This window comes from Phallusia mammillata, chromosome 3, assembly GCF_965637545.1.
Source record: "Phallusia mammillata chromosome 3, kaPhaMamm4.hap1.1, whole genome shotgun sequence".
Taxonomy (NCBI): Eukaryota; Metazoa; Chordata; class Ascidiacea; order Phlebobranchia; family Ascidiidae; genus Phallusia; species Phallusia mammillata.
In genome coordinates this window covers 26,980,703-27,008,415 of record NC_137254.1, presented here as the reverse complement: position 1 = coordinate 27,008,415, position 27,713 = coordinate 26,980,703, and the positions used below count along the sequence as shown (strand labels likewise).

General features: G+C 36.3%; 5 protein-coding genes across 7 annotated transcripts; 3 read left to right on the top strand and 2 right to left on the bottom strand.

Moving 5' to 3' along the window:
• Nucleotides 1-71: 71 nt before the first annotated feature.
• LOC145218481 (serine/threonine-protein kinase PAK 3-like) lies at nt 72-7,142 on the bottom strand. 3 transcript variants are annotated; one of them, XM_080085887.1, is made up of 14 exons: nt 7,010-7,142; nt 6,483-6,775; nt 6,091-6,278; nt 5,762-5,863; nt 5,385-5,540; nt 4,894-5,041; nt 4,723-4,786; nt 4,190-4,361; nt 3,629-3,736; nt 3,462-3,561; nt 3,134-3,249; nt 2,963-3,043; nt 2,451-2,588; nt 72-2,024 (listed from the first exon to the last, which is right to left on the bottom strand). In XM_080085887.1, exons 2-14 carry the CDS (start codon nt 6,643-6,645, stop codon nt 1,938-1,940), a joined length of 1,623 nt encoding a protein of 540 aa, XP_079942013.1. In that variant the 5' UTR covers nt 6,646-6,775; nt 7,010-7,142; the 3' UTR covers nt 72-1,937. The 3 variants fall into 3 exon arrangements, with proteins under 3 accessions (XP_079942013.1, XP_079942015.1, XP_079942014.1); XM_080085889.1 differs by having other exon boundaries at nt 6,483-6,637; XM_080085888.1 differs by lacking the exon at nt 7,010-7,142 and having other exon boundaries at nt 6,483-6,990.
• A 508-nt stretch (nt 7,143-7,650) lies between these two features.
• Nucleotides 7,651-12,634, bottom strand: LOC145218260 (uncharacterized). The gene is made up of 11 exons (XM_080085669.1): nt 12,156-12,634; nt 11,967-12,057; nt 11,451-11,592; nt 10,960-11,162; nt 10,752-10,892; nt 10,259-10,415; nt 9,774-9,954; nt 9,560-9,653; nt 8,986-9,192; nt 8,516-8,654; nt 7,651-8,210 (listed from the first exon to the last, which is right to left on the bottom strand). Exons 1-11 carry the CDS (start codon nt 12,230-12,232, stop codon nt 7,957-7,959), a joined length of 1,686 nt encoding a protein of 561 aa, XP_079941795.1. The 5' UTR covers nt 12,233-12,634; the 3' UTR covers nt 7,651-7,956.
• Nucleotides 12,635-14,082: 1,448 nt separating this feature from the next.
• Nucleotides 14,083-21,884, top strand: LOC145218259 (OTU domain-containing protein 5-A-like). Its single transcript, XM_080085668.1, has 10 exons — nt 14,083-14,253; nt 14,393-15,028; nt 15,103-15,196; nt 15,743-15,807; nt 16,342-16,498; nt 17,001-17,149; nt 18,072-18,266; nt 18,824-18,934; nt 19,412-19,487; nt 20,106-21,884. The coding sequence occupies exons 1-10, from the start codon at nt 14,164-14,166 to the stop codon at nt 20,258-20,260; spliced, it is 1,728 nt and encodes a 575-aa protein (XP_079941794.1). The 5' UTR covers nt 14,083-14,163; the 3' UTR covers nt 20,261-21,884.
• Nucleotides 21,885-23,569: 1,685 nt separating this feature from the next.
• Nucleotides 23,570-25,766, top strand: LOC145218261 (uncharacterized). Its single transcript, XM_080085670.1, has 3 exons — nt 23,570-24,861; nt 25,049-25,150; nt 25,286-25,766. The coding sequence occupies exons 1-3, from the start codon at nt 23,623-23,625 to the stop codon at nt 25,463-25,465; spliced, it is 1,521 nt and encodes a 506-aa protein (XP_079941796.1). The 5' UTR covers nt 23,570-23,622; the 3' UTR covers nt 25,466-25,766.
• Nucleotides 25,767-26,111: 345 nt separating this feature from the next.
• Nucleotides 26,112-27,659, top strand: LOC145218265 (uncharacterized). The gene is made up of 4 exons (XM_080085676.1): nt 26,112-26,331; nt 26,594-26,708; nt 26,771-26,964; nt 27,319-27,659. Exons 2-4 carry the CDS (start codon nt 26,611-26,613, stop codon nt 27,519-27,521), a joined length of 495 nt encoding a protein of 164 aa, XP_079941802.1. The 5' UTR covers nt 26,112-26,331; nt 26,594-26,610; the 3' UTR covers nt 27,522-27,659.
• Nucleotides 27,660-27,713: the final 54 nt, after the last annotated feature.

Sequence of the window (27,713 nt, the reverse complement as noted above, 5' to 3'; positions counted from 1 at the left end):
ATCTTTCCTATGCTACTTGGATGTACTCCTACTACTACAAATCTATATGTCTAACTGAAGTAACAACACCCTGCCATAGACGGCAATTTATTTGATTATTGAAAGAAAAAGCATCGGAAAAATGCAAACAGGTTGGGAATTAATAGGGAATACTACGATGCAATGGTTGTACATGGGTGATAACAAATAGCTCTTGGTTAGTTATATGCCACACGGCAAAGCTACAGTAGATACTGCATTGTTACAAACCACAAAAAATTTGTTTGGGGGGTTATAGGGCTGCTGATTGCATGCATGTGTAAATTATTGGCAAACATATTTGGGCTAATTAAACAAAGAGGATACATGGACTAGGGACGAAACGGTTTGTGCAAGTCTCACAATTTCAACCATTGTGCAAAGTTGCAATGACCAGTGACCAACATATAAGTAAAGTTATTGTACTAGGTTTCGTAAATTGATACCAGGTAACATCACATGGTGGTATGTCAGTAAAGCATTTTTTAACTTGGAAAATTGGGGTCAAAACTATTTTATTGATAATACAACAGGTAAGTCCCATTTTCATGCAGTTATTATGGCAAATACTTTAATATTCACCAAATCCCTATGCAGGCATTTTAAACCTCAATGTTTGTCCTACAAAGTGCATGCAGTAAAGAAAAGATGCCCCAGACTGTTACGAACATTGCAACGTGCCACACATAATAAGTGTTTCAACCATTGTAAGCCAAAGTAACATTGGACGCAAAAGGGACCATAAAGTATTAAATGTCTTAAAGTAGAAAGGCCTTAGTTTTAGTATTTTATATTCCCAAGAAATTAAAAGGCGCATTCATTTGGGGTAGGTGATCTCAAAAATTGTCTGCTTAGTATTATAAGTGATGCATTTCATTAGTATCTTTGTATTACATACAATAACAAAATGACATGAAAAACAGGACAGAGATGCACAAGAGGGTTATATAATTTGACCTATACACATACATAGTTTATTGCTGGGAACAATGGTGATGAAAAAATGTCGCATTACAATGTAACACCACAATCAGAGGATTTTCATTAACATTCCCTATCAGGAAATTACTTGCCAAACTTTATTACAAGATTGGCCAGAACCTAAAAAAATCTTGGATAATATCATTTTGAAATAGTAAAACTATTTTGAAAGTTACGCATGAACTATTTGCTTGGGACCCTAAAAATACACTATATATTATATTTTAAATTAGAAAGAATTTTAAATTTGCATTTTGCCAATGTTAATAACATTATCTTACATTAATACCCCGATATTAAGTTTTAATATGTAATCAATAGTAAGATACAAAAAAACAAACGAACATACTGGACCACAATGATGAGAGAAGAACACATGTATAACGGTTAGGTCTGACATGATATAAGGCCAATTTGTAAAACAACACAAGGAACTATAGATTGATTGTGCACAACAGCCCAGCTGTTAAAAAATTCAAGAAAATCCAACAAAACAATATTTATTACTGGCTGGTGATAGTGGCCTATTGGATATAGGTGGTTTACTCTTTGTGTGGAAGAAGTACTATTACCCTAACTATGCAAATATTGTGCTCCAGTTATTTTACTATTATGTAAAGCATTGTTCAACAATAACTCTATGTTACACCTTGAAAAAGGCTCGTTTAACATCTAAATATACAGTAATCACTTTGTTTAAACTACAGGTCAACTGGTACAACTGCCTGAAAGGTTTCTAATATGTTGACAAGGGGTAGAAGAAACCCTAGGCACAAATACTTCAGTTTGCTAACATTTAGTGCTTGTTTATCAAAACAATTACACAAGTCAGCCAGAGAGAGAAATGCCCAGCATATTCCATTTTGAGGGGTTTATAATACCAGTTTGCCGTTTTTCAGCAAGATTACACTCACTTTAGTGGGAAAAATGTTTTTTTGTTACCCATGATGCTTTGCAACCTCTTTGGCGGCAAGGATAAGTGGATTGAGGGATGCTAATGGCGATGCTTTCTTCAAAAAGGCGTGCTGTAAAAAAGACAAAGAGCTAAACACAACATATACTAATTTTAGTTTGACTTCAGCCATGGCTAGCAAATTTATTGTGGCTAGCAAATTTATCCTTGTTTACAATGGGACATTAAGTAGAACAAACTGAATGCAATCTGGCCAGAAAGCCAGAAAGGGGGTATCCAAGAACAAAAATGACTGTTTTTTAGATGGTGGAAAACTGCATACTTCTTGGGTCTGTACAGCTCAATAAAACACTAAAGACATAAGAGACCTTCGATTGCAACAAAACTAATGTGGAATGTTTGTGACATCACAATGTACCGAGATATTTGCAGTTTTGGCCCATCCCTAAATGTTAACATTGCCTTTATGGTACAGCTTTGACGAACTTAATTAAGCAAAAACCTCCTGCATGAATGAGGAAATCAAAAACTTTAATACCTCAAGGAGTTCAACAGCACTGGAACGCTGATCAACATCCATTTCGAGGCAGCAGTGAAGAAAATCATGGAAAACATCAGATAGACGTTCTGGTTGCTGAATCTCTGGGGTTCCATTTGTGGCAATCAAATACAGAGCCTTTACAAAGAAGAACAGATCTTGTTAACCTTGACTCAAACATTACATGCCCTAATATAGACCTTTAAATGAAATGTTGGCATACAAAGATACAGTTGACAGGAAGGGTAATTTTATATGCCTGGTAGCAACTGCTAATATAGATCTGACCATAATGTTACCTACAATGTGGCTTGGGAAAGTCGGCATATATACAGTGCATTCAGTCATGATGCATGATTTTCCACTATTTTGCACTCCATAATGTTTCAACTATGCGCAGCTATTTTCAGCCCGGTGATTGCTTAGTAGCAATGTGTCGCTATGTGTTTTGACCAAGCAAAATAAACTCAACTCCACGAATAAATTTGGATTTAAATTACTTCTACTCTTACCCTGAGAGGGTTTTCATTCAAATATGGTGGTTCACCTTCAACCATTTCGATTGCCATTATTCCTAAACTCCAAATGTCAACCTGAAAAGCAAAAGTCACATTTTTACATTCACTGATCCTAGCCACACCACTACCTACAATTCTAACATAGTATTTGTTAAACCACATTACCTTGGGTCCATAAGCCTTCCTCGTAACCACTTCTGGGGCCATCCAGTATGGGGTTCCCACCATAGTGGATCTTTTGCTCTGTTCAGGTGTGATTTGAGCACAAAATCCAAAGTCAGCTGCAAAGTTAAATGTTTTGTTTACTAACTTAACATTTAAAAAAAAGAACCGACCAATTCTTCCCACTTATAAATCTGCTACATATACAAACAGAATCCAAACTAGGCTTGTGACAGAAGATTTGGTGCAAAACAAAGCTCATATTGTATGATTGTGAATGAATTTGCTCTGCTTTGGTGAATGTACTGCCCAAATTATATAAAGTACTTACTGAGTTTTACACTTCCCTGCATTCCCAGCAAGATGTTGTCGCTCTTGATATCTCTATGAATCACATTCCTGCTGTGAAGAAACTCCAAGGCTTGAAGACACTAAACAAGCCAAGTTTTAAACCTCTAAATGCTTTGTGAATTCTTTAAACATAGCAATCACACACACCTCTCGACAGACTGCAGCAATTTGTCCTTCATCCATACATGTTTCTGTGACAACATCAGTAAGTGATCCTCCTGGCAGATATTCCATGACGACCCACAGCTCTTCACCCTGAATTACATACATAAAAGAAATAGATAAACAACATTTCAAAATGACAACTTTAGTAATAGATCAAAACCTTTAATAGCATTGCTTAAACTGACAATCACTGTTTGCCCTTTTAACTATAATACAGTAATGATGCCACACAGGCAAAATATATATTCCTTTTATTGAACCGACTGATTCTGTTTTACTAAGGATTTTATCGTACATTGGTTTTGCTGTAAACAGTATTTAAAATTGTCTGTCAATACCACAGTAAATTCTTAAATATATCAGGTAAACGAAATAATCGCTTTTGTTTTTATTACTAGGATTCTACCCTTAGAACTTTTTGTGGCTTCAAGGGGGAATATTCAAAACACGCTTACAAAAATAACCAGCAAAGCTATTACATCTATTTCCTACACACAAAGGAAGAAGCATGGTAAATATATCTTGTCAGTGTAATGATCATACCTTTAAATACGAATCAAGGTAGTTGACAATATTTGGATGTTTATTCTCCCTCATGACGATAATCTCATTGATAATTAACTCTTTCTTGGGCTGCTGTGACAAGTTCATTTGCTTGATAGCTACTTGGTCGCCGGTAGCAACATCTTCAGCAGTGTAAACAGTTCCAGAGGCACTAAAAACACACAGTACATTAAATATAGACAGGTGATTTTAAATTGTTTTGCTTATTAGTGTTGTATGTGTTTATGTTTGTGTGTATGTGTGCCTTATATTTACATGAGCACACTAGTAGCTACATACTGGACTGGTTAATTATTAGCTTATGTCAACACCTTTCATGAGTATATTTGCAACACAACACATATATACATGTAAGGTTCATATTTATGTTTAAGCTGTTGAAAAGAAATATTGTATACAACTAAAAAATTCAAAATTACAATATTTCCCTGACCAAAATCTAACGAACAAAATAATCTATAATGGTTAAAATATTTTTACATGGCACCGGAGCTAAAGCAAAGAACACTTACCCCTGTCCAATTTTTTCAAACTTGGTATACTTAGTGTCTGGGTTTCCCATGCTCACAATAATACCTACAAACAAACACATTAAATTTGTTGGCTGTTTTTTCTGTGGATTACTTCTCATTTGTGCATTGGGTAGTGAGACATATGTTGTTTCCTGGTTGGTTTGTACTTACGTAATTTGGCCAAAACCTCCTCATCTGAAATTTTCTTCTTTTTCTGTTTTTCGGCTCGAATGGCTTGATTCGGATTGGTTGTGGTATTTTGAGTTGTAGTTGTAGAAGGTGGAGGCCCAAGAGGGTCAATAACAGACCGTGTGTATATCTAATAAAATTACACCCAGGGTAACATATATAAAATATTGGTAGGTAAAACAGACAGTTTAGAATTATATATGTTTGCACCATTTAAACACCAAAGACAGTAACCATAGCAAATTATGTTTTTTACAGTACATTTTAATACACATATACCCAGTATATAAGCTATTGATGTCAGGCATAATATCAAGTTTATAGAGCTCTTCTGGCAAATGTAATTTTATTCTGACGTTTCGATGTCCTATACAGATCGTCTTCATCAAGGAAAATGACACCAGTATAATGCAAGAGCTCTATACACTTGACATATATACCCAGGTTAAAGCTCAATGAAAAGTGAAATTTACAGATTTAGTGTGATCTGGTCGGGGAGCAACAACGGGTGGTGGACCATCATCATCTCCAGAATCACTTTCTTGTTCATCTTCTGAGCCTGCCTTAACATTGTGTTTTGGAACCGGAGGCTCAAGTTGTTTGGGTGCAGAATTTTGGGCAGCACTTGGCTAAAAAGATTTGCAATATGAGCAGGTTACAGAAATAGCATCATAAGTTAGTAAACAACCAAATGAGCATTAAATTTAGCAGTAGAGTACTAAAATAAAACTACTGCAGTGGTTGACTCACACAACTAGGATACAAATAGAATGTTAATGACTTGACTCAGTTTAACAGCATTAAACTCACAATCTAACTTCATTTTGTTTTTTGACAACCAGAATATTACCTTCAGAACTGCTTGGGATTGATTGTAATTGGTGCTGCTTTTCATCAATATATATTTCTGGTCCGGGCCATGCTTTTCAGATTGGTCATAAAACTCCAAAACCTGTAATAGAAAGAATTATGAGAATGTCACTGAATGGTCTTTTACTTCAATACAACTGTGCTCTATACAATACTAAAGTGATTTAGCGCTAAATAATATCTCGAGCATTAATTAGCTGACAGATTTAAGCACATTCAAATCAGTTGGTGTATTTGTTATTGCAAAACACTGCGGATATCGATTTTGCCAAAAATATAGCATCATCAGTCATCTCAAGAATATGATACCTGCAAGACAGCTTTCGGATTTTTTAGTTGCTCTGATTTACTGATGTTTGAGGACTGGAGTAGTCTTGACCACTGCTGAGGCATACCGGTAAATTCTCCAGTTACGGCATCAAAACCAACATGGACTGTGTGCTCAAAATCAGATGGGTATGAAATCTCTGGCCTTTCCCGCTTGGTGTCTTTTTTCCCTGCAAACAAATGTAAAATGATGACTATAAAATGTTTTAGTGACACTTTTCACAATTCATTTCTTGTTTTATCAGGAAATTTAACAAAACCACAAAAACTATAACAGACCAGGGTGCCTTTATGATCAATTTATGTGCATTTAAGCCCATAAAACGTGTACACAAACTTCACAAAGCATAACTTAAAAAATACAGCATCCTTACCTTTGTCATCTCCGACATTGAAGAGGTTTTTGATTTTCTTCTTCTTTTTTTCATAGTTTTCTGGGACGGAGGGCAGAGGCTTTGAGCTCTGTAGATCACCTTTGTATGCACTTGTCATTCGGACTGGTGGTGCTGGTGGCTTGTCGTCAGGGTCACTGTCCATTTTTGCTTGTTATAGGTGCCGTCTAAAACTAAAGGCCCACTCAGAAACACCACACAGACTTTCCAAAAACCTTGGACCACAATAAATCCTTCTAGCCGTTCCTATTTCGTTAACCTGTTTCTGAGTCAACCTGTAGTTTTAGATGGAACCGTGTTGTTTATTTACTTTCACACTGGTATTAGATGATTGTGAGTTGTTCATGCAGTTAGTAAAGCAACTCATGTGCACTGCTGAATTTTCACTGAAGCAAATGTATCATGAATTAAAACGTACCTCCATAATCAACAATAAATATGGTAGGGAGACTTTACTTTTAGTGCCTGTTCCTGAAAGCTTTTGTATACAATTTAAAAAAATATGTTACCTGATGTTTTTGCCGCTTTCAGGAAATGTTTCAGTTGATTAAATTTGGTAACTGAAAATGTTAAATGCTTACAGGAACTTACAGTGTCATCGTAAATTTCACTTTCTGAAAAACACTAATTGAAACAATTGCTTAGTTATAAGAATGTGATTGTGAACAACAAGCCGCACACATTGAAGACAGAACTGTCTAACTATTGAGATGTGTATTCAAAATAATATTAGATAGGCTATTTGCTTCAAACATATCGCAATATTAGGTAAATAATAAATATCAATTTAGCCGAGAAAAGCCGGTTAGGGTGTTTTTGCTATTCTGCTTTTCCGTTTTTATCATTTCCTAACTTAGAAAATTGTACTTTTACGTATACCGACTGGCATAATCATTTTACAATTTTCTCTAAAAATTTGTCTGCTGTCATTTTGACCTATTTCAATACGTCCCCGAAAAACATTTCGAAACACCTCAATATTGCAAAAAATACCCTGCGGTTCTTTTTCTTGAAATAAAATAGAATTTAAAAACGAATGTAAAAAAACTGCGGGCTCTGCGGTCTACGTAAAACTATGTTTTCAAAATTTGCAGTTCGGTCTTTCCTGGGACAGAAATAACTGCACCTTGCAAGATGAATACTTAAATTATTTCCTTTGACGATAGTCAGTCATCATAACTCTACCTAAAGGCAGAAGTTGTGAATTATGTGCCAAAACATGAAACAACTTTATTGAAACAAAACGAAAACAGAAAAGTCAATGGTAAGTTGCACATTTTACCAGACATAGCGAATTATTCTAATTTGCCAACGTTTTAGGCTTGACATAAGGTTCAAGAAGTACTCGCGTATCAATTTCGATGAAACAGCAACTGGTTATACAACAAAAGAATCACAAAATACAGGTAAACTTTTCGTTAAACACAGTGACAATTAAGAAAAAAAATGTTGTCAGCTATATTTTTTGCGCCATTGGCGGCAGAAACAGAGAATGGTCGACTTTTTGTGGGCCCCAGTGCGGAGGAGCGCACGGTTGGTTGAAAATCTGAGCATGTGATCCCAAGTTTCGTGCCCGCTGTACGGAGCCCATTGACGGAGTTATTCGTCGTCTGTTGTGTAATGGGTAGGTCACTTGAAAACCAAGTTTAGGTTGCTGTTCAGGTCCTTTGCCTGCATCCTGAAGCTTGTACACACTTACTGGGTCACGACCTAACAAAACACAGCTCAGTTATTTAGAACATAACTCAATAAATGTGTCTTTTAAACCAGGGCTTCTCAAACTGTGGGTCGCGACCCCAATTAGGGCAAATTTTAAAACACAAGCAAGCAGGCAATAAGCGGCTGCTGGTGAAATAAAGATCTGTGATGCGACCGGCATGGCGAAAAGGTTGTGCACCCCTGTGCTTTGCCCATCATGGGGTCGCATAGAAATTTCTGTTTTAAAATGGTGTCGCAGAGCAAGAAAGTTTGAGTATCCCTGTTTTAAACGATATGTAGTCATAGACTTTGTGTACCTATGTATGTCGGGTCTCCCAGCCTAGTCCGTTGTTCTTCCTTGATAACCTCTTGGCGTTTTCCAAAACGATCTACAAGACTGTGTGTGTTTTTGTTGCGCACGTCTTTTACGTCTTGACGAATTCTCCATCGGGCGTCCTGCAACGTTAAATGCCCTTAATTCGCACATGAAAACATATCGAGTACATGATGACTACCTAAATTTCCAGTTGGCACCAAAGATTAGCAATTTTTTTAGGGTGCTTTGTAAGAGATGCCCAACTAACTGAGAGTTTACATCCGATTTTGAGTAAAAGAAATTTCTCCTGATACGTTTAGGCCTCTGAAGATTACTGGTTTATTGGTTTTTAAATGAAAGACTGTGTTTATTTCATCAATTACTGTAGATTTTATGATAATCCTGTCCTCTTTTGCAACTGGATTACGGAACGGATGCTGGATGGCTTTTATCGAAACCATGCAGCTTTACCTGAAAGAGTTGTCGTTCTGGTTGGTATTTTACTTCATGGTCTTTAAAGTCAAGCTCGGGCACCGCCTGTTCTACGTTCCTCATGTAAGTACGATTTCGGGCTTTTTTAAACCTCTCCATCTCGTTTGGAGTGCGAAGATTTTTCTTGGACGCGTAAAACCTGGGATCGGGACCTTTTCGTTTGAATAAGTCTACAGGCGGAATAGGCTGTGGAAAGTCGTAAAATTGTAATAAACACCACAAAACTGGGGGATCATAATTGTAACCGGAAGCGAAAAGGGAACCAAACCCGAAAGTACAAGCCCGAAACTCGATTTAAAAATGGCCCAATGCAGACCTGAAAGGTGATGATATCGTAGCAAAAAGGATGCCGAGCGGCAAATCAGGACCGCATCAAGGTCATTTTATTGAAATTCAAAAGCCCAGCCCGGCTTGTGGGGGTGATTTATTTAACTTTATTCAATGGTTAGTAAAAAATGGCCTAATTCATCCTTTAATCTTGTTTGATTTTACAAAAAATAACAAATTTGGCCACCAAATACGACACCATACTAATATCAACTCAAAACACTACCTTTTTTAGTCTGGATTTGCGACCTCTTACAGCCTTTGGAATTTCCAAACGTTTTTCTGGCTGTGGACTTTTGGATTCAAGCTGCTCCAAGATTCTATATAAACATACGTATTCCAGTCTGTCACAAGCTACAACTATACACTATCAGGAGTTTTAAATTATACAATGTTTATTACGAGCTTGGTATATATCTTTACAGTAGACTTGTACTTACTCTTCCTCTTGTATGGTTTCCAGTGTTTCGTTCAAGTGCCGTCCAGTCTCCAAGAAGTAATCGTCCCCAATCGAGGACAAGCTGCTATCCGAAGTGGTGGGTCTCTTTTGCTTCACTCGGGTAACTATGTAACGTGAATCTGCACCGCTGCTACGACCACTAGCAGTTGATGCTCTGCTGACTAAAAGAGAACATATCAGTACATCTGTTAAAGGTTTCTCGTTTTATTGTGGAAGAGGTAGCAACGTTTGGCACTTAAGGCTATGACATGACTGCAGACAACATAAAGCCTGCACTAACTGTTGTTACGCCTCTCTTCCACGTTGCAGACATACCGTCAACCGTCAATTCTCGTAAGTATCATTACACTTTGGCAAGTTTAAAACGGGTTTAGTCAATATAAATGCATTTGTTCACGCTACTTTAATTCCCACATATATGTGATATTTGTATACAAACGGTAATTTTCTACAAGTTAGTTATACCTTGTGGTGTATGTGATTTGATGTCCAGTTTGATGACCGGTTCTATTTCAATGCTTGCAGCTGATGATCTTCTTTTTGCTTGGGATGGAGCTCTACTGCTCCCGACTGTCGATGGACGCGTTCCTTTAGATTTTTTTGCACCAGTTGCTATTTGTTCCTGAATTAATCGTTTGTAATGGGTTTTATTACGCTTTGTCAGATTTAATTTGTGCTCATAGTGTCTTAATCTTATCCACAATAATTCTATTTTTAGTCAGTTTGGTAAGTCTGAAGTCGTCCATCGTTGTATAAAATACTAAAGATGTCCATTACTTACTTACAGTGGAACATTGGATTACTTCTGACTTATCAAAGTTTTCACTCTGTCTGAATACGCGACTGTAGTGTCCATCCCTCATATATGACTCGTGATTGTATAACATATGTTATGTAGTATATACTACGGACAATTTATATTTCGGTCAGTATATGAATCAAAGGTGTTTAAACCTACTTGAACATTTTCCATGTTTGCTCCGTACGGCTTCGTCGCACGTTCCGGGTTCGGTTTCTCCGGGTTTAACACGTCATAACTGACGTCAGGCGGCCTATTCCATTCAGTCCCCTTTCGAGCCTTCAATACCGCCCTATAAAACTAAAACCCCAAACAGAAATTCCAACTATCGGAACTGAAAGTAAAGCAGTTAACATGCAGTGTGTACCTCTGTGTTAACTTTGCTTTCTTTTTCAGATCGTTTCTTTGGTTCAGCTGATTGCGCTCTGGCGACTGCTATCGGTGGTCTTGCGGACTGATCTTTTGGTCGTTCAGCGGCACTCGCGCTTTTCACGTTGTTTCGTTTTACTGCATCATGCTGCTCCTCCGTAGCTTTTGGGACAACTGGTGGTTTAATGTTGGGCTTCTCTTCTGTAAGTACGATTACAGCAATTTCGTTTTGCTTTTTTGCAACCTGTAGTCATATTTTTATTCGCCGATAGGGTAGTTTTTTATACTTATTGCATGAAAAGACAACAAATGATTAAATTTCGTCTTAGCTAAATGGAATAAGTGCGTTTTAAGTACAGCACCGTTTTTTTCATATATTGCAGCATATACTGAAACACTGTTTTTATCACAACATATACTTATGTTAATTAACAGTCTAATATCGGATTTTGCTATACAAAGCTTCTGCGAAGGGATATCCATATTAACCTGCAGGTAACTTAGCTGGTGAAGTTTGCACATAAGCTGTATACTTTTCTCTCGAATGTGGCCGCTGCCCCACAAAATTTTCGGCTGGTGGATGTCTATAGTCTTGATGGTAACTTGACTCGAACATAGTGGGTGGTTTCATCTAAAAATGACCTTGTGTTTTACAGCAGTAACTTATTTGCAAGAGTAAATTTTAAATATAGAGTTATAATGAATTTTTTTAAACTGAGATAAGCCCTAAAGCGTCATTACAGACCAGCGATCACGGCATATGTATAAATTCGGCATGACGCCTTCAATGGGCGTAGCTTACTGTGACTTAAATATGTAAGTTCTTGAACGTAAGCAAATCGACGATCAAAATTCATTGAAACACATTATTTATGTTTAAGGACACGTTGCCAAACATTTAGTATAGTAAAACACACAGCTTGGGTAAATTGGTTCATAGGGTTAAGGTTCAAATCCCAGTGACCTTTGCTTAAGGTTTGAAGTTAAGTATATGCAAGTACTTACCTTGAAGAGCTTGAAGGTTTTGGGGTCCACAATCTCCACTGTAACATCGGTATGCGGATAAAAATCCGGGTAACTATGCTTGGGCTTTTTCCTGCAAGAACACCACACGTCAAAACCGTAAGTATCATATAAGCCGATTAGTTAACACGTCAATAAGTCCGTATCATATAAGCCCATTATAACACTTACCTGCCATTTTGTTCCACCGCTGGCGTTGCTGCAAGGTAGTTGTACTGGCCCACTGCTTCTTTCTTAAGCTTAGACATGGTTAACAGCACTTGCAGCTTTGTAAGACTCTTCAAACTCAAGGTACCACAACACAATGCTTTGCTGTATCAGATTTACAGTGGTATATGCGCTTATAACAACTGTTGACATAGTTATGTACATCAGTGTATGTTTGAAAGGTTTTGTTTGGCTCTGCTCTGGCACTACAGGTTTTGTTTAAACTGCACTACACGTGACGCCGCGTTGAAGAGGTTCGGACAATAGAACCGGAATCCTGAAGAAGAAAGGCATGACCTTATGCACTTGACGCTTACCTAAGTGCGTTTAAACTTTCAACTTATTCAAGAACCAACAGTGCCACACTCAGAACATGCCGAATCAGAAGTTGGTCTACATTAAGATATCTGGCTCAAACAGAGGGTATTTTGTTTTATAGTTTTCTCGTCCCTTCAAACGCGTTGCGCAAGTAATAAAGCAATACAGTTACAAGCAAATATATACATGCTGTAAAACGTTAAATTTTTAGGCCGTATCTCTCAGCCTCTACTCTTTGATGAAAGCCTCGTTTATTTATAAGCGATTTTTGGTTCATAAATTAAACTTTCTGCATGGATTTGAATTCATTTTTACTGAGAAATTACATTATCCAATTACGTTAATCCTCAAAAGAGCTACTTCTATACCTATGTATTGTAAGTACTACAATTCCACTGTTTGGCACGCCGTGATGATACTAGCGCTGTATACAACTCATAAACACGGATTCCTATGTTTTCGAAACTGCCCAAAATCTGTTGACACAACAGTGTGGGCGACATTCATTCTACGGCGCATAGCTTGGCAACCGAGCCGACTTATGTATGGACACCTGATATGAAGGAGCTGGTCGTTTTTTAAAGAAACAGAGGTCGTACACCACCAAGAAAGACAATACTACTATAGCGTGGATGTGTAATAATTCAGCCGCCCACTTTTCATTGGCTTTGATCCGTGAATGGGACCTATGATTAAAGTGCTTGATTGTGTAAGAAGCTGCAGCCATTTAAAACGCAAACAATGACATACGTTTTATTTTAGCCCCATTAGTTTTACAAATCTAATCTATTTAAAATACAATTGACATGTAGTGTTTGCACATTATTAATAAAATGCCGTCTCAAGCGTTTTTGCGGTGTTTCTTTTGACTGCTTTCTGAATTAAAGTCATTTTTACCCACAGTGCCTATATTTTTTGTACACGGTTTTCCTTCAATGTTGGTTTTATCAACATCCTTCGAAAAGCACTGTAATTGTGTAAAGACTTGACTCACCAGTGCGTTGCATCGGATAATAAAACCAAATAACTCGTTTGCGCTAACAAGGTCTATTTGTGAAGGAAAGGGCTGTTTTCGTCCATCATAAAAATATTTATCAGTTAGCAGAGATATATTACTCAACCAGATTACAAATTTATTTCGCTTCAATGACATATCGTATTTTATTTTACATTATTCATTACGTTTGTTAAAAATCAAAACAGAAAAAATCGCCTGGGTGATATTACGTCATGTGGTTGTTTTTGTCAGACACGCATCAGTGATCAGCAGCTGATGAAAGCAGCGTGACGAATTATGATTGACAGCAAGCAAACGTAAAAAGTGTCAGAAATAAGTACGCATTGTGTCCTTGTTATTATGAGATAGCTTTATAGATTTAGTTAGGGTCGTTTGTTACATGATATTCTCATAGCTATATAGTTCTATTACTGTGCGTTAATCAGTTATGTTTTTCGAAAATTGTCTGTAAAACTCGTAACGTTTGGCAAGACAAAGCAAATCGCATTTTAGCTAGTTTGAAGGTTTTGATTTAGTATGGTATGATATAGAAAATAATTATGTTCAATGTACGCTTCATGCTTGAGTGTTCTTTCTTTCAGTGTACTAATAAATGAATTGAATGTGTTATTTGTTTTGTATTGCCCAGAAGATATCATGACCATATTACCCAAGAAGAAAGTTCCAAAAGAGAAAACAACCACAGAAGGGACAAGTCATGAGCATCATACCACACCCCACCATGCTGTAAGCTTCAATATTTATAAAAACATGTATATTTTTAAATAAAAAACTACTGCTGATGTAAAACCAGCAACTTCCTATAAAATATTCTTCTTTAAATCTTTAGCACTCGCAGTTTGATGCTACAGATTTTATTTTTAAGATTGGAGAGAGTCACTCATCTAGATCTCGCTTGAACACTTCATCATTGCGTACAGCACCTCATGTTGTCGCTCCACCTGAAGAGAGGCACAGGGTGGGCCGAGGGAGTCTCACAGCAGTCAACATACCACAGTCTGTCGACCTACCAGTACAGAGCGATTCTCATTGTTCAGAATTTGTTCCATCAGTAATAAACCAGGCATCAAATCTGGATGAACCCCAACTGGTGCATGCTATAGCTTTACAAACCAATCAGGAACTGTCAGATCCTTCAGGAACATCGGTTGCTTGTGACCTCGCTACAGCATCTGAACGGACTGGTGCCTCAAAACGTAGACATGGTAGAATTTCACCTCATGCCCAACCCTATTCTAGAGGTAAACCTTCTAGAGGTGCCTCAGTTAGTGGTGCAAGTAGCAGCTCTAGTACTATGTCTTCACATGTTCATGCTTCAAGACAACACTATGTCGATGACAGAAGGCCTATATCACCCAGTGGTGTTGTGCGTGGTGCTCGAAGACGACAAAGGTCGAGACCTGAACCTAAAGAAGAACGGTCAACTAGTGGTCAAAATTCTGATGATGAACATGATGTTGCAAGATTAAGACAACTCAACAAAGATGTAGATTTTGAAGAGGTTGGGAAGTTAAACAAAAATTATCTCTATTAGATTTAATTACAAAATAAAAGTGTGATTGTGTTTGGTTATAGTTGGAGCGGACATTTGCAGAAACCCTTAAAAATGTTCGAGGATTTTATGTGAAGGAAATGGTTGAGGATGGAGCATGCTTGTTTAGAGCTGTTGGTGAGTAAATACTGGTCAATAAACTCTATTGTTATGATATAGTTAAAGAAGGAAGTTTGACCTACTTTTGTCATTCTTCCTGTGAGTGTGCTGTGCTGTCACAGTTAGTTTGCTGCAAACTTATATGCTTTATACACAAAATGTTTGATGGTCATGATAATGTAAACAGAAGAAGCAATGTATTTGAACTACAAGGTGTTTGGCTTTAAAATGCAACCCAACAGACCTAATGTCTGTGGTAATATTTCCTTTGTAGTTTTTACTTGTAACATTTAAGGATAATGTACTTCAGCTTGTTCATACACATCTATACATACACATTCAATCTACAAAGTTATATTACTTGCCTAAAGAATTTAAATGCTTTGTATTCCCTATATCTCAACATTTGTATGACCATTTACCTGTGAAAAACTGCTGTGCAAAATAGGGAGTGTTTGGTTGCTAACTGGCAACAACTCACAGATTTGTTTTGTGCATTGTGTTTCAATCAGACTTCTGTCCATACACCCACATTTTTGATCAGACCTTATGCTTTGCATTTAGCTGATCAAGTGTATGGAGATCAAACTATGCATGATGAAGTCCGGACCAACTGCATGGACTATATGGTAAGCAATCATTCATATTGCCACATTATATATGGATCTGCTGAAAAGTCTAAAAACATTAAAAAAAAGACTGTCAACAAAACTGTGTGACACTTTTTGTGTCTGTTTGGGCCATTATATTCATCATTATAATCATTCACATGTCAATTTAACAAATCATTTAAGACTGGAAAATGCCAAATAAAAAAATGCCATGGAATTTTTTTCACAAGATCATGGTATTGATCAGTGTTGGACTGAGCGATATGATGATGTCACTTAAATGTTTAAAATAAAATGTTCTTGGATTTGACCTTTGCAGAAAGGTTATGTTTGTAAATCAAACTTAACTACCTTTCAGTAACACAGAAAAATTATCATAAATTTATTGGGTTGTTTACAAGAGTTTACGTAAATGTTTTACATTTCACTATGTGATGTTCAGTAATTTTTTAGCATGTGCTGTAAATTTGATTCATTATTATACAAAGCTTCACATCAAACTCGGCAATGCTCTCTACAAAACACTCATAAAATTACTTGTTTATTCCTTAGATGAAAAATGCAGACTTCTTTTCACCTTATGTGACGGAAGATTTTCGGACATACATTACCAGGAAAAAACTACCACATACCTATGGGAACCACCTGGAAATGCAAGCAATGGCTGAATTGTACAACCGGCTTTTTGAAGTGTACCAGTACAGTACTGGTCAGTCCCACTTGTTGTTTGTATCAAAACTTAATTACAATGTATCAAAGACAAAAGATTGCTTTTACAGTTGTGTCATAAAAAGTTGTTACTTGTTTATAATCTTTTAGCTAACAGTTGTATTGTGTGACAAATTTACCTAATGTCTGTTTAATATTTACAAATGTCTTTAAACTACATTACTAAAAAATGTTAAGACTTTAGTTAAAAATATTTCAAAGCAACTTATCTATAAAATCATTGCGTAATATATTTCAGAACCCAGCATTTCCAGATATTACAGACATTAACCGACACCAGCAACAGACAAGCAAATTCATAAAACATAGAACACAACAGGCTGTATCCATGGCAATAGGTTACACAAACTACACAACAAACCTTGAATTTTTCCATTTATATTTCAAGTGTTTATAGTAGAGTGTAATTTTATTTGACAGCATTCTTTCACAACAACATTATTGTACATCTGTTTTATGTTTTTGTATAAACATGTTTTCAGAACCAATCAATATATTCCATTCATCTAACAAGTCAGAAAACGACCCTATAAGAGTGAGTTATCATCGCAACTCACATTATAACTCTGTGATAAACCCTTACAAAGCCAGTATTGGTGTGGGACTTGGACTGCCATCTTTTACACCTGGGGTAAGTTTTTAATAATCAGAACTTTTATATGTAACCTAAAAATCGAACATGTGGAATATGTGACTGCTTTATTGCCTGCTAACAAGAGCCAATTAAGTGGTATATAATACAGAAGATTTCAGGAAATGAAAATCTGGTCAATCACAAATATGTTGCATTGCTTAATAAATCTTAAACTTAGTCCAACATTGTAAACTGGTGAAAATGGTCTGTGTATGTGCCAGTTACTCTATATTGGAGTTGTAATTAAGAATTATTTGTGCAGTTTTATAACTGCCAAAATGTGAAAATGCGCAATGTCAAAATATATGTCCAAGTGCAATGTCAAAATGCCATATTGCCTACAGAAGCAAAATAGATAAACTTGCCTGGCCAATGACCATTGTATTGTATTTGTTGAAACTTTCATGCCAGTTGCATTGTATTTGTTTGGTTATAAATTTGTGGTATTAATTGTAGTCATTTGAAATACATACTTAATACTAGAGATGGGCCGAGCCGAGCCAGTACCCGAGTACTCGGTACCGAGCATCGCTGTTTTTAATGCTCGGTGCTCGGCTGAGCAGTTGTACAAACTGACCCGAGCGTTAAATTTGCATACTCTTGCCCTGCTAACATATGTAACTAGTGTTCCAAAGGGTGTCTATGAACAAAAACGAAAGATTTTTTAAATGCACTCTGATAGTGGAAAAACGCGTACTTTATGGGCATGTACAGCTTAATAAAACACCGCAGGTGACGTAAGAGGCCTTGTAGAGCTAAAACGTAGAAAGGGGATTTTTTTGTGATGTCATAATGCACCGAGCATGTTCGGCCAAGCACCGAGCATTAAAGTGAGATGCTCGGTGCTCGACCAAACAGAACACTTGCAGTTTCGGCACATCACTCCTTAATACAATGACATTTATGTTGTAAAATGTAGCTGGCTGACCAGATGTTGCTTGAGACTGCCCAGCGCTCCTCTGAGCAGGAGCTCCTTGAACAGCAAATGTTAGAGGACAAACTGAGAGCAGCTGATTGGGAAAACACAGAAGATGAACTGGTGCGAGAAGTTGCTCATGAGTCTTTTGTTGATTATCTAAGACACCAAGAGGAGCTAGCAAGGCAAAAGAAACAGGTTGGTAGCATGTTTACATGGCAAAAGGTTACACAAAGATTGCCCAAAATAATATATATGTTTGTCATGTTATTCGGGTTCATTTTGAAATTGGATAAGGTATGTTTATGCCTGTTGAAAATTTGGTTTCTAGGTATATGCAAAGATGATTAGCTTTATCTATGTAAGTAACTTTAGAAATGTACACTGGTGACAGGATTACCGGTCTATGTACAGTACAGACACTTGAAAGAGTGGGGTGTTACACTAACACACAGCTTCTATTTGGGGGAGCATTCCTTTGCATGATCAAACAGTTGGAAGTAACAATTCTTCAAATCAATTCATAATAAAACAAACAGATGCATATCTGTTTAGCAATCGCCATACCCAACCATAGCCGGTTGTGAGAAAAATTTTTATTTACATTATCCAGTTAATTGCATAAAAAGGGTGGCAAATTGTTTATGTGCCGAACAAGATTATACTGTCAGTTACATAGCAAAGTATCTTGTTGTGCAAGTGCTTAGCATCCTCAACTTATGGTACTACTGGTTAACACATTGAAATTGTTACAGCTGGATGATACAGACCAAGCAGGGTGTGCATCCAAAGAACCCTCTTGTTCTCAAACCTCTTTAACATCAGAACAAGAAACACTTCAACAAGCAGCACCTCATCACAGCAAAGTGGGTGACAAATGCAGTTTTGTATTAAACTTTTCTCCCACAAGTTTGTTTATATTGCTTCAGTTGTTTTTAATGGAGAAAATGTATTGTTGTTTTCTTGCGCAAGTCACAAAATCAATGCCCACTACACAACAAGGGCAAAACAAGACATGTTGCAAATAGAAAACTTATTTAAATACATTTTCTTGTGACTTTTCAATAGAAACTGAAGAAAATACACACTTTGCAATAAAATCAACATCAATTTGCTTCATGTTGAATTTAAGACAAACTTTTGGCAATCATACCCTCAACTTGCTCAAAAAAATAGTCTGCATCGCCCCGGCCTAAATTATTGTCAAATAAACAACTGTAGTATTGTTTTTAACCAGATACATAGTTTGCATTTTACTATGTTTTGCATATAACCATGATTTGCTACATCCCAATGTGGCTTTAAGGAAAAAGGTGTATCCTTTTTATGCTTACTTGCTCTAGGTTGAAGAGCAGTCATGTTCTTACCGTGAATCTCAGCCATCAACATCAGCTTCAAATCACTTCCTTGGAAACCCAGGTATTAAATTCAAATTAAATTCAAAGCACATACATTTAAAAGGTGAATGGTGCAGGAGCTAGAGTGCGTATTGCATGGCATTAATGTGAAAATATAATGCTTCATTTAGATGGAACAAAACACTGAGTTTGTAAGTGATTGTTGATCTAACTAGTTTACAAAAAACTACATCCACTTTCATGGTTATTTCTGGCTGTATGCAAGACACATGCATTGTGAATTCATTTGTATCAAAATACTGTTTGTATAAATTAAAACTTGGATAAATAAACTTGTTTTAACTGGGGCACCACACACCAAACTTAAACAGTAACACAATTGCATTTTTTTGACATTATTGGGTACATGATGACTACAGGGTCTTTAGTTGCCTAACACTTACTTTTTAAACTTTTGCTAGTTTTAAGAAAAACAAAACTAACCAACTACTGGGTTTTGTTCACAAAAATCCACAAAGTTTTTGTTTTCCACCAATTATACATGTAAAAGTTTTAACACAACTCTTGACAAAAAATCGGTCAGTCATTGCATGTATGTTGTCAGGTAAATACGTTTCAAAGATCCAAAATTTCGAACAAATACGTAACCCAGATTGTGTGTGGGCATCTCTGTACGTAGGTATGGGCGATTGGGTGGACGAGACAGATGAAAATGCTGTATTGGCACAAGTCCTTGCACAGTCACAAAGGGAATACTACGAATCGCTGACTCACCACGAAAGCGCTACGTCATCGTCTGCAGCGTCATGCAGCAAGTACCCGACTGACAAATAGTAGAGGAAGTTGCAACGCCTGTTTTATCCAGTCCTTAATGTTCCTTTGCGCTGTTCCCGTACTGTGTCTCATACTAATTTTGGTTAATGAACTTAGTGAAGGTAGTTGGCAATTCTACTAACTTTCTCATTTGGCAAATGAAATGCTTTCAAAGTCAATTTCAATGGGCAAGTATACAACCGATCTTTATTGGTCTCTCTCATAGGATTTAAAATTTCAGCCTGGCTTTCATTAGTATTTATCCTGTACCACTTATAGACGTTGTTAACTTTTAACAATCCTGTCCAATAAGAAGCTGTAACAATACGAAGTTACCAATATACTAGTATACAAAACATCCACATTTTATTGCTTCTGGTGGGATTTGATTTGAATTTCTGATGCAGTAAACCTCGGTTAAATCGGATAAAACGCATGGTACAAATGATTTGTAATGTGGTAAGGCTTGAACTAATCGACATCGGTAAATCCGGATCTTCACCTAATCTGGACGATATGTTTTTGTCAAAACTTGTCCGAATTAACCGGGTTTTACTGAACATCAATTAGTTATTTTTGTAATCATAACAGAACGACTTACATCAACCTCAATAACTAATACTTTCTAACTAGCCAGTATTTAAACTTCATATCAGCATGGTATATATAATAATAGGATAATGTTTAACTCCACAGTATCCAGGCGTGTTCTATATGGTACCCGGCCATACAATTGTTCATATTTGTGTTTGTAAAGTATGAAAGGTATCACATAACCCATGCTATGACTTTGGCAATACCCGATAATCCTTCACATTCGTCACTTTACCAGTGTAGCTGTACTGTCCATAGTTGCTTAAGCCAGTAGTTTGTAATACATTTCATAATGAGCCTTACAAACTATTTCCATAGTATAATATAAAAACCTTTGCAAATGAAACTGGCAGAAATTTTGAAATAGATTAAAGTAACTAGTTAGAAGATTTTTTGTAAATTTTGCCCCAGTGGATTGGAAAACAAAAATTTCCCTAAAAATTATAGTTTTGTATTTCGTAGTTGTTTTTAAAGAGAAACTACTTGAATGTGTCACGTGCTTTTTCGCCAACTTCCCGAAACAAATAGTCTTGGAACGAGAACCGCTTAATAGGTTCCTCTTTCTGGTTATACACAAACTGAAACCAACTGAAAGCATTTTGCATTTCGACGGTATACCAGCTAGCAAAAAAGAACTGCTAACGTACATGGTTTAAACTCAGCCGTACTTCTAGTCATTAACGGGAATATTTTAAAATGTGTATTGGTATATAATTTAGGTCTTTTAGGGATGAATTTACTTTAATAATAGTTTACCTTTAGTTGGGTAGCTTGGTAATTCCAGGTTTCTAGATTCGGAAACGAAAGGTTATGTGCTTAATTATCATCGTTAGAGTATCTTTGAGTGTTTCGCAATTTGTGATTTTCGATTTTGAGTGTGCGCGTGTGTTTCTGGTAATTGTTGTGGTAATTCACAAAGACGCAACTGTTTTATTGCTGCTTTTTTCAAGGCGGTCGCGGCATTTTTTTGGTTCCCTGTGTTTATGCAACTTTATTTTCCATCTGAGTGCTCGATTTTTGCGCATCGGTCAGTAAAATGGAGTTCGCTTAATGTTTAGTAGCCTTTGAATCAAGTACATGGAGAGTTTAAGGCATTAAAGGGAAGTTTATTTGTTTATTCATATGTCGGTTTAAATTTACTATTTAAAACGGAGTTTTAAGTTGGGCTGAGCTTTTTGGTCGGGCTCAGGCTGGAGTTGCAATATAACTGGCTTGATTCGGGCTTGTCTGCACATTCGGAATCGATTTTGACACAATTTCATTAACTTAAGGGTATGATTTGGGCTTAGTTTTGGAAAAAAATCGAGTTAGGGCCCGCTTACATAGAAAACTTACTGCTTCCCGTAAGCTATTAGCCGGATGAAATGACCTTGCGGGCCGTAGTTTGGTGACCCCTGTACTATATAGTCGGCTGTACATTATTTATTTGTTCGCAATTTCGCATTAGAGATTGCCCTGACTTTGAGTGAATCAACAATTTCTGGGCAACATATGCGTAGTTTAAAAGAATACTGGCAACGTGTCTCTGTGTTCGCAAAAGCCTACTTTTTCGCAACTTATCAGTGTTGAAGTATCAGTGTTGCTTTTTCCAACGTTCGGAACTAACTTGACAGTAGCTTAAAGCGGACCTACCATGTATGTTGTTTCCAAAAAACAAGACAAGCATCATTAGTGCTAACGTTTTTTAGGGGGGGCGTGAGAATAAATAATTAGTGTAAAGTGGGGCGCGACCGAAAAAGTTTAAGAACCCCTGGTGTAGACTGTAGACGTCTACAATGTAGACCAGGTGTGGCCAACACGTCGATCGCGACACGCTTGATCATGAAAAGTAATGACGATATGCGGTAATTCAAATCGCATGCAGAAATGTGCGTTATTGCTTTGTGTTAGTGGCAGCCTAAATTACTACTGGTCAGTCGATCGTGTAAAATTAAGAAAATTTTCGTCGATTTTAACGACTGACAAGTTGGCCACCCCTAATGTAGACGAAGTATTTGCTGTAAAACAGAAACTACCGTGTTCAAACAGAAATTATGGCATATGACCTAACTTTTTTGACTTCCACTTCCACCACCACTGTACATGACAGATAATGAAAATTGGCTGCATTGGCCTTCTGCGATCATAACTCAACACAGATTTTAAGCCCGCTTCAATGTCTTGCCCAACACAAAGGTGTAGCTGTAGCCTAATGTGGAAATGTACCTCAGACGCGAAATAAAGCCACCGCACTAGCACCACACGGGCTTTTTCTAAACGGTGAATTCCCTAAAATTTCCTATCTTGCCTGTAATGGTGAAACCGTGACGTATCGCAATGTTCTGAACGCTTCTGGTAAACAAAGGTTTTTGTTTAAGTTTGGCACCTTTTTAACCGTCATTTAAGAAAATATAATAAGGCTAAGACAGCCAAGTTAGAACTATTTATTAATGTCAAGCAGAACTTAAATAAAATACCTTCCTCAACAGTTCGTGTATATTTCACCAAGATAGATTTTAAAACCGGGAATTATGGATTGTTAGGGATAATTCAATGACCTTTCTTGAATTAATATTAAAATATGGTTAATATGGGAGCATATGTTGTGTTTTGTGTAAAAGTGTGTATTTGTAAATATATTCATGTGTATGAACAAGAAAACACATTGTAAATGCAAGTTTTGTTAAAATTTAATGCTGTATATTGTCTAAACATTCATTGCAAGCAAATTTCTAAAAGTAGAAAGAATTTGTATCAAACAAAACACTTGTATATATTCAATTTTAGACTCAACTGCAAAACATAACTTCATGCTTAGTGTTTTAGTACTTTTATCAAGGTTTTGTTTAAATAATAAAGATAAACATATTAAGAAAGCAGTGCCAATGGAAGAAAAAATTGATGCACTAGCTAAGCCGCATCAGCACAATCCAGAAGTTTATCCCCTCAGTTATGATGTTGCAAGCAATTCTAGCTCAATGCATTCATCAGCATCATCCACATCTTCAACTGAGACAAAAATGTCCAAGACCCAACCTGAACAAAGCCTGTCAAAAGTTATTACTAAAATGGAGCCTGTCAACGAAAATAATTACAAGGACCTAAATCCAAATCACCACAAAGAAACTGAAAGTTTAATAGAAACAATAACGAAAGTGCTCCAGGTGAAAGATTTGAGAATTGATGATTTAGAAAGGCAAGTTGAAAAAAACAGAAAAAGCGATCAAGATTTTACAAGTCTTTCTCAGACAAATGAAGAAATTACAACCTTGCAAGTATCTCTAAAAAATGCCGAGGCAAGTATTTCTGATCTAACAAAAAGGCTTGAAGAAAAGGATATTGAAAGTATTGGACTTAAGGCTGATTTGGGAAGAGTAAAACAATTTTCTCATCATGATGTGCGAACAGTAGGAACCTCAACTACAAATCAAAGTTACAATCAAGACATGAGTGCTTCTTTTTCAGGAAGTTCGCCATCAGAGTATACTTCCCTTCCTATGATCCATGATAACGAAAATAGACAGTTGAGAGAAACAGTTCGAAAACTTAATTTGACTGTTGACAAACTGAAAGATATGAATATGAAGTGGCAAAACTACAATGATCAACGTGAGGTTTTTGTCAAACAGTTGGGTGAAGAAAATGAACAACTTAAACAAATTGTTAGGCAGCTAACGGAACAAAATGATCAGCTTAGTGCCAGTACAAGTTCTAGGAACGCTGGTGTTTTGGAGTTTACTCCTGCACAACAGGAGCATGTGGACAGGATATATCAAAAGCTAAGAAGTGATGTAGACAAGCAAAAGGAACTGCTGGAAATAACAAAAAATGAGAGTCAAAAAAATCTTGCTGCGGAACGAAAACTGAAGGAAGAAGCTTTAACTACAGTACAGGAATTAAGCACAAAAGTAACAGAACAAGAAGCTAAAATTAATGACTTGTATGTGCAAAATGATGAGTTAAAATCAGCCCTAGTTGTGGCAACAAGATCGCATGACTACACATCACAAGCTGAACAAGAAAGCACTATTAATAGCTTACGGGAAGCAGTAAGTTTTCTATTTTTTTATGTTAACTATACATTAGTTTGCGAACAAATTGCAAAGACACTCAACTTCTTCTTTTATGAATCAAAAAGACAACACAGGTTTGATTCGACATTGAATAATAAATACTGCTGCCTTTCAATATATTTAGTTTTAAATAATTCAGTGGATATTGTATTTTGTCTCTTAGGCACGGCAGTATGAACTTGATTTTGCCAAATTGCAAGAGGAACATTCTAGAGCAAGACAACAAATTTCTAACCTGGAAGCTCAGCTAAGAAGATCAAATCTTGTAATAAGTTGCTTAAAGTGAATTGGTTGAAACTGTTATGATTTGAATTTTATTGGTATAGGTTTTTTTGTGTGTACTTTATCATTGTAGATATTAAAGAATACTTTCTAAATCATAATTTTTTTTGGGGGGTAGATGACAGGTGCTGTCACCCGTACCAGCAATCCAGTGATGTCACAGTCATTTTCAGCAGGTCGAAGTTGGTACGAAGACATTGAAACAGATGTTCCTACAAGTGGAAACTTCCAAGCAAGACGATCTGTACCAGACCGTTTAACTCCTAACTCTGCAAATAATATTTCACCCTCAATGTAGTGGGGTTAAGGGCCACAATTAAATTTCAGTTTTGCTGATACTAATTATTCCTTTTTTAATGGTGCAGTTAAAATGTTGTTATTTAGGAAGGCATACTCATTCAAATATTTATATTAAAAATGCTAGCATTGATGTACCACTTTATACGCAATGTATGGGATAAAACTGTGCATGATATTATATGTTCTTCCTTCTATATTTTTTGTATCAATGCTTAGTAATCTTGTGATGCTAATTTGCAAACAAACGTGTTGATTTGATGCGGTAAAAGAAGAAAAAAAATACCTTTATTTGCTTTGAATGGATGTGGAAAAGTTAAGCTAGGCGAAATACGAAAACAGTGGGATGAAGCTTGGAAAAATACGTAAGTAATAAACTTGCAAAATGCATTCAGGCCAGGGCTGTCACTTTTGTTTTAATGAAATCATCTAGTTTTACCTCAAAAAATATCTAGAAACATCTAGATTGAAAAACAAAACACCCAAACAACGTATCTAAGCATAAAACATCCAATTTATTGTAATGTATTAGCCAAACAACAGCACATATGAAGGTTTTTGATATAAATTGCTCTATATTAGATGTTAAAAAAGCTTATTTCTTCCTTTTTATCAGTCTACACTCTACATTTTCTGATACAGTTATAGCGTTGAGACTTTTGTGGTTATTGGGGTGGAACATTTGTATTAGCACGGTTCATACAGTCTTTACAAACGGTAAAAACATATCTAGATTTCATGGCCATCATCTAGATCCCATATTTTACATCTAGGCTTAACCAAAACTATCTAGATCTAGTTATAAAATATCTAGAGTGGCAGCCCTGATTCAGGCAGAGACGAAAGTGGGGATTTCCCGTTTATGCAGTTGAGTAATTCTAGTATTCTATGGTTTAGTTAAGTCATTGAGTAAGTATTTCGCATTTTCGCCTTGGGAAATCTACAATTGGATTTAAATTTTAATCTTAAGCTGTAAAAAACATGTATGACTGATCATCCCATCTAATGTTTTGTCACAATTCTTAGTTATGTCGAAAGTTTAGGTTCAAAAGACAAGTTGTCAGAATGAACTCTTAAAACTTTTTATTCAAGACTTGTTGCACACAAACATAGCATTTTACAACTATAGATCACTATTGGAAAACAATGAAAACAAAGGAACTTTCTTTGTATGAAACCCCAAAGGAAGTAGAAGTAAAAACAAAGCCGATTGAAGAAAGTGCCCTGGAAAATGGTGTTTACAAGTGAGAAAACTTTACCATAGACCCTATGATATATCTAAGAACATTTGGACCATGTGTTCTAGAGTGAGGAGTTTTGTTCAAGCTCCGGCATGTAAAATATGGAAGGTTACAAGTGCAAAGTACAATGCTGGATTGGATTATTTGGAGACCCCTCTGCAAAGGATTCCCAAAACAACTGATTTTTATTTCAAATCCTCTATTGTGCTTGGGTCATTTACAGGAGGTTGGGTGTTTCATTCCCTTTTATTTCCGAAATGTAAGTTTTTGGTACAATTTGAGATGTGTTTATTTTATGTTTGATCTTAGTAGTCATGTCAACAGATAACATAAGAATCTATTCTTGCATACATATATATGTCTTATACAGGGTCGTTTAAACTCCAAACCCCAGCATATAGGCACCCTTATAATTTTGTGAAGCCCACAAACTTTCCCTTTTGTCAAACAGTAAATGGCGTTGCATAACTGAGTTGCAGTAGCCCTAAATATTTTTGCACATCATTAAAGTGAACTACCTTATATAGGCTATAATGTGACATTTTGATTATAAAAGTTTCTTTGTTAAATCTTTCATGGTGATGGAAGCTTAACAACCTTTAACCTCTTTAAGCGGGAAGATTGAGAAGATTTTTTGTTCCTGTGTTATGTGGAGCAATTGCCACAGTTGCTTGTTTTCCTGAAACTACTACAAAAATTGGAAAATCAAGTTTAAACAATACCATATCAATCCTAAGTTCGTATACTACAGCTGTCGTGGACAATGTCAAAGGAAATAGGAAACCAAGTAGTGAAAATGAAGGCAAAACAAAGTAGTAATCAATTATATTAAACCTCTTAGATAGTATGCAACTTCCTGACCCAAGTTTGTTTGGAGAACTTATTATGTTCTTCTGTCTAAAATTGTTTTGGTCTTCTGTGAAAATGGCAAACTTTGGGCTTCTTATTGATTTGTGAATTGTGCATCTAGTATTGCTAGCTAATGCTATGTGTTATCTAAAGTATGCT